Source organism: Trichosurus vulpecula, chromosome 5 (assembly GCF_011100635.1).
Source record: "Trichosurus vulpecula isolate mTriVul1 chromosome 5, mTriVul1.pri, whole genome shotgun sequence".
NCBI lineage: Eukaryota > Metazoa > Chordata > Mammalia > Diprotodontia > Phalangeridae > Trichosurus > Trichosurus vulpecula.
This window is the reverse complement of record NC_050577.1, coordinates 295,478,337-295,498,103: the sequence shown is the minus strand read 5'-3', so window position 1 is coordinate 295,498,103 and position 19,767 is coordinate 295,478,337. Positions and strand designations below refer to the sequence as shown.

At 47.9% G+C, this 19,767-nt stretch overlaps 1 protein-coding gene across 1 annotated transcript; it reads right to left on the bottom strand.

Moving 5' to 3' along the window:
• Positions 1 to 280: 280 nt before the first annotated feature.
• KCTD17 (potassium channel tetramerization domain containing 17) lies at positions 281 to 18,720 on the bottom strand. Its single transcript, XM_036761411.1, is given in 8 exon segments — positions 281 to 1,373; positions 1,376 to 1,429; positions 3,544 to 3,655; positions 7,989 to 8,114; positions 9,698 to 9,793; positions 11,758 to 11,849; positions 15,556 to 15,664; positions 18,459 to 18,720. Coding segments are annotated over 8 exon segments (1,032 nt in total). The 5' UTR covers positions 18,708 to 18,720; the 3' UTR covers positions 281 to 1,179.
• Positions 18,721 to 19,767: the final 1,047 nt, after the last annotated feature.

Sequence of the window (19,767 nt, the reverse complement as noted above, 5' to 3'; positions counted from 1 at the left end):
AGAGCTTCCAGTCCAGCTGTTCCACTTTCTTCCTGCACAAACTTGGGCAAGTCCTTATGCTCTAGGCCTCGGTTTCCCCATCTGCCCAATGAGGAGATTGGAGTAGGAGGCATCTTAGGTCTCTAGTACATCCCCCTCGTTGGATAGATGCAGAAGGCCAGAGAGAGGAAGGGATCCAAGGTTCCTCAAGCAATGTGAGAGCTGGTATTTGAACCCAGGCATCCTCTTCTTCTTTCCCTGCCCTGATCCCTCCCCAGGAGAAAAGGGAGTCAGAGGAGACTGAGGTTTCTATCAAGGCTTTATTAACAAGGCTGCAACCAACACAGTTGTGAAGCCCACCACTCAGTCCCCAGGATACAGAGGGGCATCGCCCTAGGGTCACACTCTCACTGATTCCAATTCTGAGGGTCAGGATGAGGTGCTTCGGTTCTTCCTTCATCCTCCTTCAGGGGCACCCAAGGTATGCTAACTGGTAGTCTGAAGGTGGAGGGTAATCACAGGACAGAGGCGGGAGTATTGCAGACAGAACCAGAAAAGGGTCAGTTTGACACCTCAGTGGGCAGCTGAAATCCACAAAGCTGAACTGGGGGCAGAGGCTGGCTTCTGCAGAGGGTAGCATGGTCTTTCCCACTACATTTCTATCAAAGGGTGCCACCATGAAAGCTATGAGTAGAAAGGAAGGAAGATGAGCACCCCAGGACAGATCTGTCTTTATTTCTGAGGCTTGTCCCCCATCCAAATGTCTTCCCACCAAGGCCTGAAACTCCACAATTAATGACCCATTCCTTGGAGTTAAATACCGTTGTCTCCCTGAGCAACATTTTTTGGGGAAGAAAAGCCAATCCCCTTGGGACAGGCCATGAGAACAGCTTGCATCAATAGTTTTTCACACATTATCAGCTCATTACATCCTCACAACAGCCCTGTGAGGTAGGCAAGGCAAGAGTTAGCAGCCCCAGTTTACAGGCAAGGAAAATAAAGGCCGGAGGTGATGTTACTGAGCCCACATTAGTGAGGTTACCTCATACTTTTCCTCCCTGATGAGTGGAACAGAGTCGTGGGCCCTGGAAACCAAACACTATTTCACCATTTTTCCCAGGGGAAGGGGAGAAGGCCCCCTGCCCAGGAGCCTGGATATCTGCCCTCATGTCATCCCTGCTGAAATGTAAAAATCACCTCTCAATTGCCCCCCACCCCAGCCTGACCAACCAAGGTGAATACATTGTGCCACCTCCTGTGTTTGGGGGGAGAGGGAACCAGAGGGAGTGCCTGGAAGGGACAGGGGTGAGGGTAATTGCAGGGGCAATCTGCTTCAGCCCAGGCACGCTGCCACAGGCCACAGTATAAAAATAAAGATTTCAGAACAGAAAACAAAATTCCTGGAAGATGATCAATGTTCTCACATCTGGGAGCCTCTGGCTTGTAACAGCTAAAAGATAAGAAGGGGGTGGGAGACAGAGGATGAGGGAAGGGGTGGGGAGTGATGGGGGGCGTGCAGGAGTAAGGGCAGGGAGGACAGTGGTGGTGGGGGGGCAGGTTGGTGGTGGAGAAAAGGAGATAGAAATGGAGAGAGGGAGAGAGAGAGAGAGAAGAGAGCAGGTAAGTCACATTCATTGTCTCGGAGAAGGACAGGTGTCAGGCCCAGGATGGAAATTTTGGGGAGACAGGCGGAAAGCTGGACTAGAGCCCAGGAATTCCAGCCTCTGCCCCAGGAATGAAAGAATGAAGAGGCTGGAGGGAGTCCCTCCCCACAGTCCTTAATCCCCTCCCCTTCGTTGTCCCCTCCCCTTCATCTCCTCCCCCGCCCCCACCTCCGCCCCCTAGCACAGGCCTCTTTTCCTATGCAGATCACACTCTAGGGCCTGAAGCCAAGAAAACAACTACCCTCCGAGGGAGGGAAGAAAGCCCCGCCTGTTAGCACCGGGAGTTCGATCACTGCCTTCCCTTTGCAGATGGAGCTCCCGAGTCCCCAAGAGGGGAAGCCTGGTCTGGCCAAGAGCAGGGACTCAAACCCAGGCCCCCTCCCCGACACCAAGTTCATTGCCTTTCCCACCAGGGATTCAGGACCTTGTCTTCATTCTGTCCAAGGTCTCAGGCAACTGGATCCAGAGAACCGGGCTGCCTAATCAGCGACACTGAGCTGAGAACAGCCTTAGTCTGAGGAGACTGGATAAAGGATCTCACTCTCCCCAAGGCAGGATGTTCCACTTGGAGGCCCTTGGTGATGGTTTCTGGGAAGCTCGTGACAGGAAGCCCCGGGACCTGAAGCCACCTGGATTGTTAGGTCTCTCTTCTCACCATTCTCCTCTCTGTTCTCTCTCCCTCTTATCTGGGCCCTGCCACGTCTGGGCCAGTGTGTTCTGGTCTCTATTCCCCCACCCCACCGCCCAGCCCCACCTTCATTCTCTTCTTACATCTTCGGGTCCCAGACCAAGATGGAGATGGCACCGAGAAAAAAGAAAATTTTTTAAAAAGCACCCCCCCCAAAAAAAATGCTTAGCTGTAGTCAAAGGAACAGAAGGCAAGCCCCCTTCCTCATACACCCCCATCTCTGCCCCAGATACACATCAGGAATTGGGATCTCTGCCTGAGAGGGAGAAGAGAGAAGTCCCTCAAACGGAGCTCAGCCTCAGGCGTGGGAGGCTACGGAGAGGAACCTGAAAGGAGGAGAAGTAATCTGGGGAGGAGAATGGGGCCCTCTCAGAATCCAGGGGGACAAAGTTCACAGAGCAGAGTCCTGAGATCAGGGCTAGAAGAGGAGGCCTGGGCATAGTGGTGAGGAGGCCCAATTCCTCTCTAGAAAGTGTGGAAGCAGCCAGGAGGAGGAAGACTCTAGAGTGACATAATCCAGAACTGGAAAGGGCTTTAGAGGTGATCTAGCTCAACCCACTTATTGGACAGGGGAGGAAATTGAGGCTCAGAGAGGGAAGTTGACATGCCTGAGTCCACGGGATCCTAGATTTGGAGATGGAAGGGACCTTGGAGGTCATCCAGCCCAACTCCTTCATTTTTCAGAGCTGGGATTTGTACCCGGGTCTTCTGACTCCAAATCCCGTGCTTTGGGGTTACACTGAGCCGCCCTGGACATCGAGGTTGGAGGAACCCTGCCCTGAGGGAGCATTGATGGCAGGAGCGCCCCTCAGGAGGGGAGAATAGGAGGAGAGGAAACAGGGGCAGGAGGTGAGAGAGAGGAAGCAGGGAGCAGATGAGATCCAGGAGGAGGCAGAAGTGGGTGAAGATGAGATGGACCCTTCAGGAGTAGGAAGAGGAGGGAGCGGAGGAAGATGAGACGGCGAGAAGGGGAGAGAATGAGCAGGATCCCGAGACAGCTGCACTGCAAAAAAAAAAACAAAAAACAAAAGCGAGAGAAGGGATGGTTATGAGCGCCCGGGGCAGGGGCTGAGCTGACGAGGGCTAGTACCCGGCACCCCCCGGCCCCCAGCACAGCTCGGCGGCTACCTCCGATGGACTCTCACCATAAGGGACAGGTGGCTTTACGCTCAGGCTTTTACTAAAATCATTTTCCTCAGGGGGTTGCTGCACCTTTCTCGTCCGAATCTGCCTCGGGTTCCACCTGCACCTCATCCACCTCCACCTCCTCCTCCTCCTCCTGCTGCTCTTCCTCCTCCAGCTCCTCCTCCTCCTCCTCCGTGCTCTGTGTCCCGGCCGGCCGGACCCAGGGAAGAAAGAGTGGAGACACTTGAAATGTGGGAGAGCACGGCTCCCGAGGGTGGGGGCTGCGAGGGCTGCGGGCGCCTGCTAAAGCTCCAGGGGAGGGGAGGCAGGGAGCGCAGCTGCCTCTTCTCCCCCAACACCCAGCCTAGACTTGCAGAAGGTGATCCCTCAGGGTCGGAGAAAAAGGATTAGTCAGAGGGAATCAGAGGATTTTGAGCTGGAAAGGACCTGACAGGTCACCTAGCCAACCCCTCCCCATATTTGACAGAAGAGGAAACTGAGGAACAGAGAGGGCAAAGAGTTCCAAACCTAAAGTTAGAAGGGACCCAAAAGCTCATTCAGTCCAGTTCTTTCATTTTATATGTGGGGAAGCTGAGGCCTAGAGTCATAGGACTGTAGAATCCTCACTTTAGAGCGGAAGGGACTGCAGTCTAGTCCAGACCCTTTGTTTTACAGAAGAGGAAACTGAGGCCCAGAAGACTGGCCCACCATCAGAGAAATGGGGAGGAAATATCAGAGCTGGTGTCTGAGGTCCTCCAACTCTAAAACAAAGGCACTTGTCATTCCTTCGACCCACTTCAGAGCCAACCTGAAATAGAGGATTTCGAGATGGGAAGGGACCTTCTTAGTCATCTGGGGAAGAGAAGGACCAAAAGATTCAGAGCTGGGAGGAACCAGGTCCCTAGGATTCAGAGAAATTCAGGCCCATGGGAAAGGGGTGAGGGTTTGAACCCAGGCCCCTGACCCCAAATCCAGGGCTCTTCCAGGACAGCCCATGCTGTCACACTTTTCCAGGAGGGGAGTCAGCAGGACATTGTGGGATTGTGGGGGGAGAACTGACTTCCAAGCCAGGAAGGTCTCTGTCCTACCTCTGAATCATATTGGCTGTGTGACCCTGGGCAGGTCACTTAACTCCTCAGTGTTCCAGGTAATTCTCCAGGAATATATGCAGCTGATGTGCATGAGTAGGAGGAGTTCCTCAGGTAATGCCGATGCAATAGCAGGTCCATTAAAAATTTAGATTTTTAAATTTTAGAGATAATAATCGATTATATAAATATTGTAATGTTATATTGCATAGAGTTCTAATATACAATATAAATATGATCGTATATATAATTGTAATAATACAGAAATAGTATAAATATTATAATTTATAAACTTCTAATAATATAAATATTATAATCTATATAATCCTAATGATATAAATATTATAATTTCTATAATCCTAATAATATGATACAAATATTATAATAATTATAATGAATATTGTTATAATATAGAAATTGTATAATCATTGTGATTTATGTAATGTTGTTGTTTGGTCCTTTTTTCAGTTGTGTCTGACTCTTCATGATCCCATTTGGGGTTTTCTTGACAAAGATACTGCAGTGGTTTGCCATTTCCTTCTCCAGCTCATTTTACACATGAGGAACTGAGGCAAAGAGAGTTAAATGACTTGCCCAGGGTCACACAGCTAGTAAGTGTTTGAGACTGGAATTGAATTCAGGTCTTCCTGAGTCTAGTTCCAGGGTTCTATTCACTGCTCCACCCAACTCCCCTAGTACTTTAAAAAGTATAGCTTTAAGAGAAGCTAGAGTCATGCATGGGGTAGGAGTGGGGTTGGTAAAGGAGGATGGGTACCCCACCAACCTGTACACACACCTCCAGGGCTAGAAAGGGACTTGCTTCCCCTGTAAAAAGGAGGTAGAAGGAATGGAAGGAAACCTGGCTTCCTGGTTGCCCACACTACTGTGCTTGGCATTCTTTGGCACTGACCTCAGGAAAGACACACTTAAGGTTCAATTCCAGCTCTGCACCAGCTTAGCACCTTAAAAGTCACACAACAGGCACTTAATAAATGCTTTTCCCTCTATGACCTCAGGTTTCCTATCTGTAAAATAAGGGATATGTGGGGTGGAGTAGGTGATCTCTATGGATTCCTCTAACCAGGGTCAAGATCCCAGAGGCCTAGAGTCTTGCGGGCAGAAGGGGCCTCAGAGGTCTGTTTGGACCATCTAACCTAGAAGCATGCTGGTCAATGCTGGGTGTGAGGGGACGTATACCTGATGCAATTAATTAGCATTAATTAACATAATTAATTAGCATAAATAACTTTTTCTCCATCAGTTTCTTAAGTCTGGCTAATTCACAAACTATAAATCAAGTCCTGGTGGGTGGTGTTTCTGCATTTTTGAGGTGGAAATGCTCACACTAAAAATTTAACAATCGGCTGCCTCCAGAACACATCTTATCTCATCGGATCCTTGCATTTTACACAGGAGGAAAGTGAGAACCTGGAAAGGAAACAGAACTTTCCAAGGTCACCCGATGAGCAAGTAGCAGAAGTTGGACCCAAACTTTGGTCCTCTGCCCCCTCGCTTCAAGTTTTTGCCATTTCTTCACATTGCTCTTCCTAATGCACCTTGGCAGGCACTGGCGAGTGGTAGATGGTGCAAAATGTGGAGTCAGGTAGGCCTGGGTTCAAATGCCTCCTCAGATTCTTACTAGCTGGGTGACACCAGGCAAGTTACATCCTCACCCTGGGCCTCAGTTTCTTCATCTGTAAAATGAGGGATTTAGACTAGATCAGGGATTCTTAGGCTTTTTGTGTCATGAACTCATTTGACATTCTAGTGAAGTATACAGTCTCCTTCTCAGAGTGATGTTTGGAAATGCATAAAACAAAACATATAAGATTACAAAGAAATCCAATTATATTGACATTTGGTGTTCAAAATATTTTTTAAAAACAAGCTCACAGGTTAACCTGCACTAGATGGCCTCAGAGGTCCCTGCCAGCTCAAGACCCATGATCCTATAATATTGCCTCAGTTTCCTCATCTGTAAAATGGGCTGGTGGGATAGTTGCATGTAGCAGGCCTCTGAGTTCAATGCTAGATCTAAATCTATGATCCTCCATTCATCCTTTGTCATATCTCCCCACCTCCCCCGAGGATGGGGAACTCACTACTTCACAAAACAGCTCATCCTACTTGAGGACACTCTAATTTATTGGAATCGATAAATTGGTCGGCACATACTTGCCAAGGCCTTAAGAAACCACAGAGGACGTTACCGTAAGGGAGCATGGGAGAGATTACAACAGGGCAGACGGACAGACAAAAAGACCTCTACTTCATGGGAGACCAGGCCACCAACACGAAGAGCACACAGCCATCGCCCCCTTTCCAAAGCTCTTCCCCTTACTAAAAGACTGCTTTAGACATGAGAGGGTCAGCCTGTCTTCCCACTGGAATTTATCAGCTATTATGCACCATTTCAACTTATCCTTTTTATCCAGGGATCTCTGCACACCCCCGCCCAGGAATTCAGACAAATGCCACCACCACCCAGAGGCTTCCAGAAAAAGTCATATGGCCTCTTGGGTTCAGCCTCTAGGGCTAGCTGGAGAGCTGCACAAAAGCTTGGACCCAGCAGAGAGGAGGAAGCTGTTTCCATCAAATGAAGAAGGAGGGCTGGCTTCCCCAAGGTAGGTGCTCATGCTGGGATGAGGCAAAGGCATCCCCAGCCAGCCAGCCCTTCCCTGAGGGTCCAGTTAATGTCACCCAACCAGCAGGGGCTGCTTAGGAAGGGAAAAGACTCAGTTATTCAGGTCCTAACTCACTCCTGACAGACTCTGAATTCCTCACCTAGGAAGCCACAGCTAGGCCAAGGGGATCCTTGTGGCCATGATAAGACTATCTTTATAGGCTCTCATCCAGCAAACAGAACCAGAAAATGCCAGAGCTGGAAAGAACCTTGGGAATCTAAGTCCAATAAAGAAACTAAGACCCTGAGAGGTGAAATGATTTGCTCACTTCAGAAGTTAGAAGGAGAAAGGACACTAAAACCCAACTCTCCTGAGTGCTCACAGTCCTGAGTTGAGACCAAGACCCATCTCAGTGCCCAGTTCATAATTCCACATCTCCTTGTGGCTAGACTTCAGCACCACCAAGTACCAGGCCACACCAAATCTCCTGGTGTGTGGACTTAAGTTTCCCTAAGTTTCTTTCCAGGTCTAATCCCTGGGATCCTATCACTCAGCTCAGAAAAGGAGTCTACACTCACCATAACCTCCATAACACCTGCCCAAACCTCCATCCAACAACTACCCTTGCTTGAGCCTGCTTAATTTGGTTGCGCTCACAGACAGGAGCACAGCATGGGATGGGATGGCTGTGACTATGGAGCATTATGGATGCTAGAGCAGGAAGGGTGAAGACAGAAGAAACAGGAATGGCAGGCTAGAAGGGGAAAAGAAGGAGAAACTCAGAGGGGCAGAGAGAGTCAGACTGTAAGTTGGGTCTCACCTTGGCTTTCCGGCTGGGCTCTGAACTCAGTCCATTGGGAGAGTTGTACAGCTCCTTGGAGACGACACACAGGAATTCTGCCTGGTCCTCATTCCCATAATTATAAGAGGACCCAATGTTCACCAGCTAGGAAGGCAGAGCATGGAAAAGTTTCAGATAATGATAACAATGAGACTGCCACTATTGATTCTAAAGCATGCTGTTATTTCCTCATCCCACACAACCCAGCAGGATCAGTAGTACAAGTGTCATTACACTCATTTACTGACAAGGAAATGGAGAAACACAGAGGTGATGTAATCTGCCCAAGCTGACATAATTAGCAAACAGCAATGGAATCGGAATTTGAACTTACTTCTCCTGACTCCAAGTAAGCATTCCATGTACTATGCTAGTTTGCCTCCCCATAGCTGTCATGTGGGCCAACCACTGTTCATTTCTTCAATAACCATTTACTAAGGGCCTACTATGAGCAGCACACTGTGCTAGGCATTAAGGGGATAAAAAATTTGGGTAAAAAACTTAATAGAACATGTGCTCTTTGAGGGCAGGGACTGTACTATCATTTTATTTTGGTCTTTGTATCTGCAACAGTAATCTTTAACAGCAGTCCGTTTGTCAAACAGGTGTCAAAGTCACCTTCACAAGGCACAAGACCAATGCTGTGATTCTCTTGCTCAAAAGCCATCAGTGGATCCCTGGTGCTTTTAGGATAATTGGCAAATTCCTTGGTCTGGCATTTAAAGTTTCATGACACCTGGCTTCAACTCACCTTTCCTTCCCAAACCCAAAATTCCAGTCTAACAGGATGATTAGCTATTGTGTTGTCTCCTCTTACCCTCTATCACATTTGGGCAAGTCAACCTTCCTCATTCCTAGAAAGTGCTTGCTTTGCCTATGTTGAACTCTTCCTCTTATTTCAAGATCCAGCTCAGGTGTCCCTTCTCTCATGAATCTTTCCTGAGATCTTTGGTGAGTAGTAAGCTTTCCCTCCTCATAACCTTTATAACATTTTTTTCTAGTCCTTAACTTTATCATACTTTATTTTCTATCGTATCTGTCTGTCTATCTATCCATCCATCTATCCATTCATCCTATCTATCTATCCATCTATCCATTCATCTATTTCTATCTATTCATTCTTTTGATCTATTTCTCATCTATCATTCATCCATCTATCTATATATCTATCCATTCATCTATCATCTATATATCTATCCATCATTTATATATCTATCCATTCATCCATCATCTATATATCTATCCATCATTTATATATCTATCCATTCATCTATCATCTATATATCTATCCATCATTTATATATCTATTCATTCATCTATCATCTATTTATCTAGTATACATGTAAAATATCCATTCATCTATCTATCCATCTATCCTATTTATCTATCTATTCATCAACCACCTATCTAGCCATTCACCCATCCATCCATCTATCCATTCATCCATCCATTTATCTAGCCATTCATCTATCATCTATCTATTCATTCTTCTATCTATCCATCATCAATCTATCCATTCATCTATCTAACTGTCATCCATCTCTCTTCCTTTCTCTCTCATATTTCCCAAATTGACTCTAAGTGCTTTGAAGGCAGCTTGAAGCCTCTCTGTTCAAGTCCTACAAACACATGTTCCACCCATCACCTACCTCCATTTTGCCCTAAGTCCCTCCCCAGCCCTGCTGTACCTGCTCAAACCTCCAACCATCAGACATGGTGGAGACCATCTGAGTGAGCTCTTCCTCTTGGCATTGCAGAACTCGGTACACATGCTTAGGAGGCACCTGGGGGAGAGAAGAAGAAGGTGTTAATGATGCTTGGGATAGCCCAGAGATAGAAATTGGCAGCTCTTGCCTAGGGAAGGAAGGAGAACATGGATTAAGACAGCACAATGCGAAGGAAAGAATGGTGAATTTGGAGAGCGTTCAAATCCCACTTATTACCTGTGTGGCTTAGGCAAGTCACTGACCTCTTAGCCTCAGTTTCCTCATCTGTAAAATAAGGGGATTGGAATAGAAGGTGTCTGAGGTCCTTTCTAGCTCACAGTCTATGCTCTTATGCAGTTTCCAAATACCTGCAGCACAGATGTGTGATGAGGCTCAAGCGAGACCATGTATGTAAAAGCACTTTGTAAATCTCACAGCACTAAGTAAATGTCAGCTGTTATCAGTGCCCTCATCAATACAACAACCGTTCCCTCACTCAGTTATCATAACAATTCTGTGTAGTACGTGGCTCATTGTTCCCGTTTTCCACATGAGGCAGTGACTTGCCCAAGGTCACAGAGCCCAAGGCTGAGCCAGGATGTGAGCCTTGGTTTCCTGACTCCCAATCCAGTGTCCCCTGAGAGGTGTTTTGGCCATTCCCAAGAGCATTTTACAAGTCTTCCCAAAGAAAAATAATGCCTTTCTCCAGTGACTCTTCTGCCTTCCAAAAGGAATCCTGGGCCTCAGAGGCTGCTTCCAACTTCTCTCAACCTCCATCTCTCATACAGAGAGATTCGGGCTCATCTCTCCTCCCAGGAGCCGTCTTAGATCTAGTGGGATCTAACAGACCATCCCAGCTAGCCCCTTCATTTTATGGATGAGGAAGCTGAGACCCAGAGATTGGTTTGGCTTAGGTCACGCAGCCAGAAGTCTCAGATTTCCACACTAGCACACATTCCACTGTAGCAGGATATCTCTTTATCCTTCCCCCTCCTTCACTCATTCTGTCTCTGAGGTTGAAGAGTTGTTTCTACTCCTTCCTCAAGGCAGAGAATAATATTATAACAATTACATTCTAGATTCATAGTCACAGATAGAGCTAGAGATCATTCCAGTTGAGTCCCTTCATTTGACACATGAGGAAACTGAGGCCCAGGAAGGTCAATCAGCTTGCCAAAGGTCTTACATGGGATCATGGCTCTAGAGCTGGAAGGAATGCCAGATGTCATCCAACTCCCTCATTCTACAGATGAGGGAATGGAGGCCCAGGAGAAGTGGCATGTCTGAGGTCACCCCACTATCTAGAGGCAGATTGAGAACTCAGAGCCAGATCTCCCATTGCCAAGTCTAGGCTGTGCTCTCTTGACTTCCAAAGCACAAAGTCCCATTTGGATGGGCAGGGATTTTTGTCTTCTTACCCTCAATGCTCAACCCAGAATGGAAGTATCTACCATTTTATTTTCATATTCATAGCATGTTGCCTGTGAAGTACGGAGAGACAGCTGTTATTATAACAAGTCCTCTTAACCCTCTAGAATTATTTCCTATTTATCCTGCATATAGCTTGTCCTGTATATATGTGTATGCATGTTGTTTCCCCCATTAGATTGTAAGCTCCCTGAGGCCAGGGGCTGTCTTTTGCCTCTTTTGGTATCCATAGTGCCTAGCACACAGTAGGTCCTTAATAAGTATTGATTTATTGATTGATAGAGTCAAGCTTCACCTGTGGGGACTGAAGCTCAGGCAGGAGCAGAGATTGGCTTCAATATGACTCCAGTTGGTGAAAGTCAAATCAGGACTAGATTTGAGCCCAATCTCCCAGCTCCCAAGCCAAGAGCCTTTTGTTTTCTGGAAACTTGGCTCCCTGGATATGCCAAAGACCTCCCACAGCCCATTAAAGGCTAGCTTTTCATCTCAAGGATAGACAACTTTAACATTTTAAGAATAAGACACATACACACACACACACACACACACACACACACACACACACACACACTTTAGTTCTCTCCTCCTTTCCCTCTATCTCTTCCCTTGACTACCTGGGTCACTGTGTAGTCCTTCTCCTCTAGTCGGTCTTTGATGATTCGAATCAAGGGGCCAATGTTATAGAATTCAGCTTCCTCCAGGACCCCTGGAAGAAGATAGGACAGTGATCAGTGACAGCTGCCCCAATTCTCCTTCCCAGGGGAGTCATGGCAGTCTGGAATAACATTTGTTTTTAAATGAAGAAAATGAAATACATAAGATTACGAAGGAAACCAAGTATATTAGAAAATAGTTATTCAAATATTAAAAAAAAAGTTCACAGACCCCAGGTTAGGAACCCTTCCTTTATAGTCAGAGAGGTCTGGGTTCAAATCTCACATCTAATGTTTACTAGCTATGTGACTTTGAGTAAGTCATTTCTCTTCTGTGAGCTTCAGTTTCCTCCTTGGTAAAAGGAGAGGAAGATTTGATGGTCTCTCTGAGGTCTTTTCCAGCTCTAGCTTCTGAGATCTTTGGATGGTGCCCATTTCTGTGACACCTTCTTAACAAAACCCCCCATGAGGCTGGCAGTGCAAGGATTATCCCCATTTTGCAGATAAGGAAACTGAGGCTCAGACAAATGAAGGGGAAAATGGGAAGTTTTTCAGCTAATAAGTTGCAAAGCCCAGACACAGAATCTCAGCCCTAGAAGGGATCCCTAAATTCATTCAGCTCATCCCCAAGTGAAGAGGAATCCTCCTTATAAAGTCTTTGACAAGTGGTTACCAGCTTCCTCTTAAACACTCTCCAGTGATAAGAGATAAGCGCTTTTTCTACCTTCTACCCTAGGATAAAGGAGGCGAGACACTGGATTCAGAGCCTTCTCCACCCTGCAGTGTGGCTCAGCAACAGTAACTCCTTCCTGCCTCATGAAAAAGTCCCAGTTGGTTCTCTCTGGGCTGAGACAGAGAGGTTGGGGACCCAGAGCATTGTAAACAGGGATTGGCACAGCCTGGTATCATTTGAATTTCTTCCCTCTGGGATTAATACCTGAGTCCCAAAACTCACTCACAGGTAGTATGCCTGCCTACGTAAGTGAGTGAGTGAGTGTGTGTGTGTGTGTGTGTGTGTGTGTGTGTGTGTGTGTGCTAATAAGCCACTGAGGGCAAGGAAGCAATCATCATAAGATCCTAGATCTAGAGCTGGGTGAGACCTCAGAGGCCAACTAGTCGAACCTTCTTATTTTACAAATGGATAAAATGAGGCCCAGAGAGGGAAAATGATTTCATAGGATCAGAGACCTAGAGTTGAAAGAGACCTCAGAGGTCCTCTATCCAACACCCTCATTTTACAGAGGAAACTGAGGACCAAGAAGAAATAGGGATTCTCAGAAACCCCTTCTGTGTTTGTACAGCCCCAATCTTTGGGGGATTTTGCCTTATACTGAGAAGAAATATGCTTGTTAAGAAGTAACTGGGAGGGGACCATTCAGATTTTAGACAATAGAAAAGCTCATAAAATAAAAATGTCGCATAAAGAATAATTAGGATAGGGCATGCTGGGATATCTCAGGGAGTCTGTTCAGGAGCCTGTCCTGGGCTCTGCAGCTCACAAAGGAGACAAGCTTATGGGCTCATAGACTTAGAGCTGGAAGGCACTGAAGAAGTTAGCAAGTTCAATTCCTTCACTTTACAGCTAAAGAAACTGAGGCCCAGAGAAGATAAGTGACTTTCAAGATTATCCAGTTAGTAAGTAGCAAAGTCAGGATCTGAACCCAGGTTCTGTGGCTCTGAATCCAGGAAGGAAGCAGGAAAAGAACACTATGTTTGTAGTCAAAAGCCTGATGTTCAAATCTGCTTCTGTTACTTATTACAGAGCAGCTAGGTGGCACAATGGTTAGCGTGCTGGCTTTGGAGTCAGGAAGATATGAGTTCAAATCCTGCCTTAGACACTTAATAGCTGGAAGATCTCGGATAAGTCATTTAACCACTTTCTGCCTCAGGTTCCCCATCTGTAAAAGCGGATAGCAATAGGACCTATCTCAGAGGGTTGTTGTAAAGCTCAGATGAGCAAATATATATATAAAGTGCTTTGGAATTCTCAAAGTACCATATGAATGCTAGCTCTTATTATGTGTGACTGTGAGTAAGTCACTTATCTTCCCATGCTTCAGCTTCGTCATCTGTTAAAGGAGAGAGTTGGACTATATGGTCTCTAAAGTCCTCATTACTTTTACATCAGGGGTTTTATCTGGGACTCCATGGATAGATTTCAGAGGGCCCATAAACTTAGGTGGAGAAAAAAAACTGCATCTTTATTTTCACTAACTTCTAACTTAAGCGCAGCATTTCATTCAATTATGCAAAAGCATTATTCTCAGAAGGGGTCTGTGGGTTTCCTCAGACTGCCAAAGGGATCCATTAAAAGGTTAAAAAACCCTGTTCTAAATCCTAAAAAATCACATATTTGTGCCTCAGTTTCCTCATCTGTCAAAAGAGAAATCTAGACTAGACAATCTAGAAGGAGCCTGAGTCTAAAGATACTGGGAGACTGATGCTTACTAGCTATATGACCTTGGCTAAGTTGCCCGTATCCCTCCTCTTTCAAAAGAGCGGGTCAGACTTGAGGGCCTCTGAGGTCCTTTCTGTTTGGAGAGTCATGATCTAGTTCTACCCCCAAACATTATCGTCTACTGTGTGTAGGGCACCTAGCCCCCATCCTTAAGGAATATAATAGGTAGTCAGGTAGGGGCCCATTTAGCCAAATAATGACAAAGGTAGGCAGGGTTCAGAGCAAAAAGGAATCAATCACTGCCCCACCCCTAAACCAACAGAGAAGCTGGAAGGAAAAGAAAGAAATCTTCCACCATGCCCATCCCACCCATCCCCGCCCATTCCTCCCAGGTGCGCCCCTGCTGGGGTTTCAGCTCTATCACCTGCCTTCCCAGGAAGCCGGCAAAGCAAGAAATGGGGAGAAGCTGTCTACCGACGAAGAAGTTCCCAGGCCTCTTGGACATCTCTCTGTGGCTGGCCTCTCCCCTACCCTCTCGTTCCCCAGACAGTGCCAGGCCACTGAGCCCTGAGGCTCCTGGGAGTGCAGACACCGCTGCTTCATCTGGGGTGTGGTGCTTAGCAGCGGCTCCTTCTGGGACTGGGACGGAAGTGGAGAACAAAGCTAGGCCCAGGCTTCCTCCAAGTCCCCCAGGCTCACAGGGATTGAAAACTGGGAGGGCTTTCAAGATCACTTTTGACCGAAGAGGATGGGTAACTGAGGGGTGTCTGAGGACCTGGGTTCAAATCTCACCAGTGCTACTTCCTATCAGCGTGACATTAGTCAAATCACTTCACCTCCATAAGTTTCCATTTCCTTACCAGTAAAAGGAGTGGGGTTGGCCTGTGAGGTCCAAGTCCCTTTGAGCTCTAGAAATAGGACCCTGAAATCAGATCAGAGAGGCTTGCCCAGGAAAGCAATACCAGGATTTGAACTCTTGACCATTCCAGGGGATGATGGGTACCCTAGGCTGTTAAAGCTTCCAGCAGATGGGGGGGTGAATAAGTACCAAATTTAGGGGGCACAGAGGATGCTTGCAGGCCTCTGCTAAGTTGCTCCCCATCTCTTTCCCCAGTGGGAGCCCCATGGTAATTTTCTGAGTTCTCTCATTGTCCCCCACAAGATAATGTCCCATCCTCCACTCACATAAAACTGCTTTTCATTCCACTTGTCCAAGGTGAGGTGTATGCACACTGGGGTACAAAAATTCCTAGTTATAGCTCTGGGGTCGCAAGGCCAACTGATATAGCAGTGGCCCAAGAGCAAGTATTTATGGGAGGAAACCAGAAACAGGAAATAATTCTGGGCTGCTGGAAACATACCCTCTTCGGCCATATCCTTGTCCAAAACGAGCTTGCCATGACGCAGGAAATTCAGGATTGGGCCAAAGTAGGTGGGATCCCGGTCTATGAGATATGCCCCTGTTTCATCCTAGGGGCCAGAAAGATGTGATGAGGAAAGTAACTGGCCTCCCTCCCACTTCCACGATTGTCCAGCTCCCTCTGCCCCCTGCAAATGGGCATGCAGATACACTCACACTCACACATGTACACATGCGCGCGCACACACACACACACATTCACACACTATCAGACACACACTCAGACACACACACACTCACAGAGACACATTTGCATGCTATCAGAGACACATGTGCACATGCACACACACATGGGCAGGCACACACTCAGACACACACATACACATACTATCATACATACACTCATACACACACGCACATATACACATGTACACACACACGTGTACCATTGTGGTACAGTGGGAAGAACACTAGATTCTGAGTCAGATTCAGTCCTAATTCAATCTGTTACCGTAGGCAAATAATTTCTCCTCTCTGGAGCTCAGCAGCCTTATCTGTCAAATGGAGAACATGGTCTAAATCATTTCTAAGGTCCTTTTCAGCTCTAGGACCTAGGATGCTGGGGCATTAGGGACCGTATCTTACTGGTTTCTGTAATAGCCAGTGCCTAGACAAAGTCTCTGCACAGAGTATGCCTCAGTTCCTCATCTGTAGAGTCCAGGCAGCAAGGATTTGAAATGCCTCCTCTGGGCCAGGCACTGCACTAAGTGCTGAGGGTACAAAGAAAGGCAAAAGCCAGAATGCCTTCAAGGAGCTCTCAGTCTGATGGAGGAGGCACAAGCTCTAGACAGGTCAGACTGGGGCTGATCATAGAGGAAGGACATGAGTATTGAGGCTGCCCAGGAAAGGCCTCTTATAGAAGGTAAGAGTAGAGCTGATGCTTTGGAGAAGCCAGGGAAGCTAGGGGGTGGAGGTGAGGAGCCTGAGCATCACAGGTGTGGGGGACAGCCAGAGAAAATAGAGTCAGATGGAGGGTCCAGGTGGACAGTGTCACTGGATTGCATGTTGGGGAGTAAAGTGTAAGAAGAACAGAAAGGTGGGAAGGATCCCAAACATGATGGGCTCTAAAAGCCAAACAAAGGATTAGACATGTGATCCTGGAAATAATAGGGAGTTACTGCAATTTATTGACTTGGGGGGAGGGGGTAGTACTTGGTAAGACCTAGACATTGGGAAGCTCCATTTGACATTTGAATGGAGGATTAGACAGCAGTGGGGAGAGAGTTGAGACAGACGCCAAGCAGCAGGTTACTGCCATGGTCCAGAAGTGGGGTGATGAGGTCCTGGACTAGTGTGGTGGCTGTATCAGAGTAGAGAAGGGGGTGGATATGAGGGTGAGGAGTCTAGGATGACATTCTTTACAGGGAGGCCTAGGGTAGGCTTAAGTATTGAGACTGGGGGCTTGAAAGGGACCTTAGAATTCACTGATTCCAGACCCAGCATTTTACAGATGAAGGCCAGTTTGTGACTTGCCCAAGATCACACTATACAAGAAAGAGGCAGGATTCAAAGCCAGTGCCCTTTTCCATAATTCCATTCCCAGAGGGAAGGCTACTACCTGATACCCTATATTTGTAGTTTGCTTTTACTTACCTACATATTTCTTATTTCTATGGAGCCCCAAGTTGGAGATACAGGAGGCATTAATATGGGGTGTTTAAGCTTTAGTTAAAGCTTAAAACTGTACTAAGACTTTTGGGACACCCTGTGTTTCCATTTTACAGAAACATAGAGGTTGAGTGACTTGCCCAAGGACAAGGATCATCTGCTTTGCCTGGACCAAGGCCCAGATATTCTGGTTCCTCCTGGTTCCGGGTTCTTTCCACCCTCGCCCTCTAGGGCAAATGTGGTTTCAAATTCCTGGCTCTGCAACTAATTATCCATGTAATCTTGGGCAAGCCACTTTCCCAAGGGAAGACTCAGTTTCCACTTCTGTAAAACTGGGAGAGGTGGGTGGACTGGAAGGGATCTCAGAGGTCACTGGGTGCAACCCCCTCCAGACTGGGAAGGTAAGGTCCAGGTAGATTAAGTGACTTGTACAGGGTTCACACCCCTGGCATGCCTCCGAGGTGGAATTTGAACTCAGGACCCCCGACTGCAGCGTTAACGCTCTTTAAAGATTCCTTCCGATTCGACTCCCAACAAAGGAAGTCTTCCTTACTCCATCTTTTGCCCGAGATCTCATGTGGCAGCTCACTGGCCCAGGCTGACTCCTCCTCCGCATCCCTCCCCGCCCCCCCGCAAAAACTGGGGAAAACCAACCTCAGGCGTTTTCGAGTTTGTGGGTGAACTGGGAAGGTCAGAAAGGGACCAGCGCGCACCCCCGCCCCTTCCCACACACACTTACTCACTTTTTCTCTCAGAACCTCCCTCCCAACAGTTCGGAGGGAGAGAAGGAGAGGATGGGGGCGGGGGGCGGTTGGCAGAGGGAGGAAAGGAGGAAGGAAACAGCTTGAAGAGGAATGAGCTGCTTTCTCCCAAATGGTTTGGGGCCTCCTGCCAGCGACAGGGTTGCCATGGAGAAGGAAATAGCATGTCAGTCCCCCCAACCCCCACCCCAGCCCCCAGCCCTGGCTTCCCAACGATTCCCCGCCTCCGGTTTCAAGGGAAAAGGGAGGGAGGAGGGGCTATGTTATTGTCCTGGGTCGGTAGGTGGGTGGCAGGGAGAGAAGGGGGGCTCCCAGCTGTGGATTGCGGGGGCAGAAAAGAGGCACCCCGTCCCTCCCGAATACACACACACACACACACACACACACACACTCTCGTTCGCCTGAGCACACTCACAGAAGCGCGCCCCCACCGCGAGCAGCGCCCGGACCCGCAGCCCCGCTGGCCCAGCCTTACCCGGTCAGACTGCAGCTCCTCCCCCTGGCAGAGACGGCTTAGGAAGGACTTCTGCTCGCGGCACAGCGTCTGCCGGGTGGTCAGGAAGATCGTGCCCCCCACGTTGAGCCTGACCCACTTGCCCCAGCTGCCTGGGGTTCGCGCCGCGGTTCCCCCGAGGCCCGGGCCGGTGGCAGGGACAACGGGAGGCGCATGGGGCCCCCGGTCCCGCTCAGCCGCCTGCACTTCCCCACCCGCTTCCATCCTCATCTCTCTGCGCTCCTCTTCTGTATCCCTCCCCCTGCAGCCCAAGTGGAGGAGGCCTGGGCAGGTGTTGGGCGCTGGAGGATGCTGGGAGCTGTAGTTTGCTGCAGGCACAGAGCGAGGGGCGCTGAATTGGCTGGGCCTGGGGGAAGGTGGGGGCAGGGAGGGGGTCGAGGAGGGATGCCCAAGGGGAACTCATCCATATGGTGTCCTTGTCTGCCCGCGTCATCCAGTTCTGCCAATTCTAGGGCCAGGGTCTTCATGCCTGGCTCTTGGGCATCCCTGGCTGGGATGGACACGTGCCAGCCAATCCCCCACCTCACCCGGGCTCAAAGTCAAACTTTCTCCAGGCTGGTCTTTACACTGAGGCCCTGAAGTCTTCCCTAAAAGATAAACCTTTCTCCCCAAAAAAACTGCCCAAAGGAAGAAGCGCTTTACATTCAGCCTCCCACCTAATTTAGCAATCTACTCTTTCAGTTTTATCATTTTCTTAGAACACACACACACACACACACACACACACACACACACACACACATACACACACACACATACACCATTACATCAATAGCAGCAGTGGAATTTTTTAATTTGGCTGAAACATTTCTACTTTCCCCAGGCAGAGTGTGCAGTAAACCACCTTCAGGCCATACCAGGGAATGGTTGGATGGAGTCCTCAGCCTCTGTGCCAGGCAGCTCCTGGCAAGTAAAGGCAGAGATGAAATCATAGAAGGAAAGAGCTGGAAAGGACACTTTAGACACAGTATAAGATAATAAAATGTTAAAGCTGGCAGGAACCTTAAGACAAAGAGTGTTAGATTCACTTGAGAATAAAGAAGTTAGAACATAAAATGTAAAATGTTATTCCTTGATGGGATTGTTACATCACGGAATGTAGAATGTTACCAACGAGCTTAGAACACTGAATGGGATAACATGAAACAGAATGTTACATGTAGAAGATATCTTAAAACACAGAATGTCACACCTGGGGAAATTTTTAGAATAAAGGGCGTTTCAAAAGGTTAGAATCTTCTCAGAAACTCCTTGGAGGGACCCTATGGAA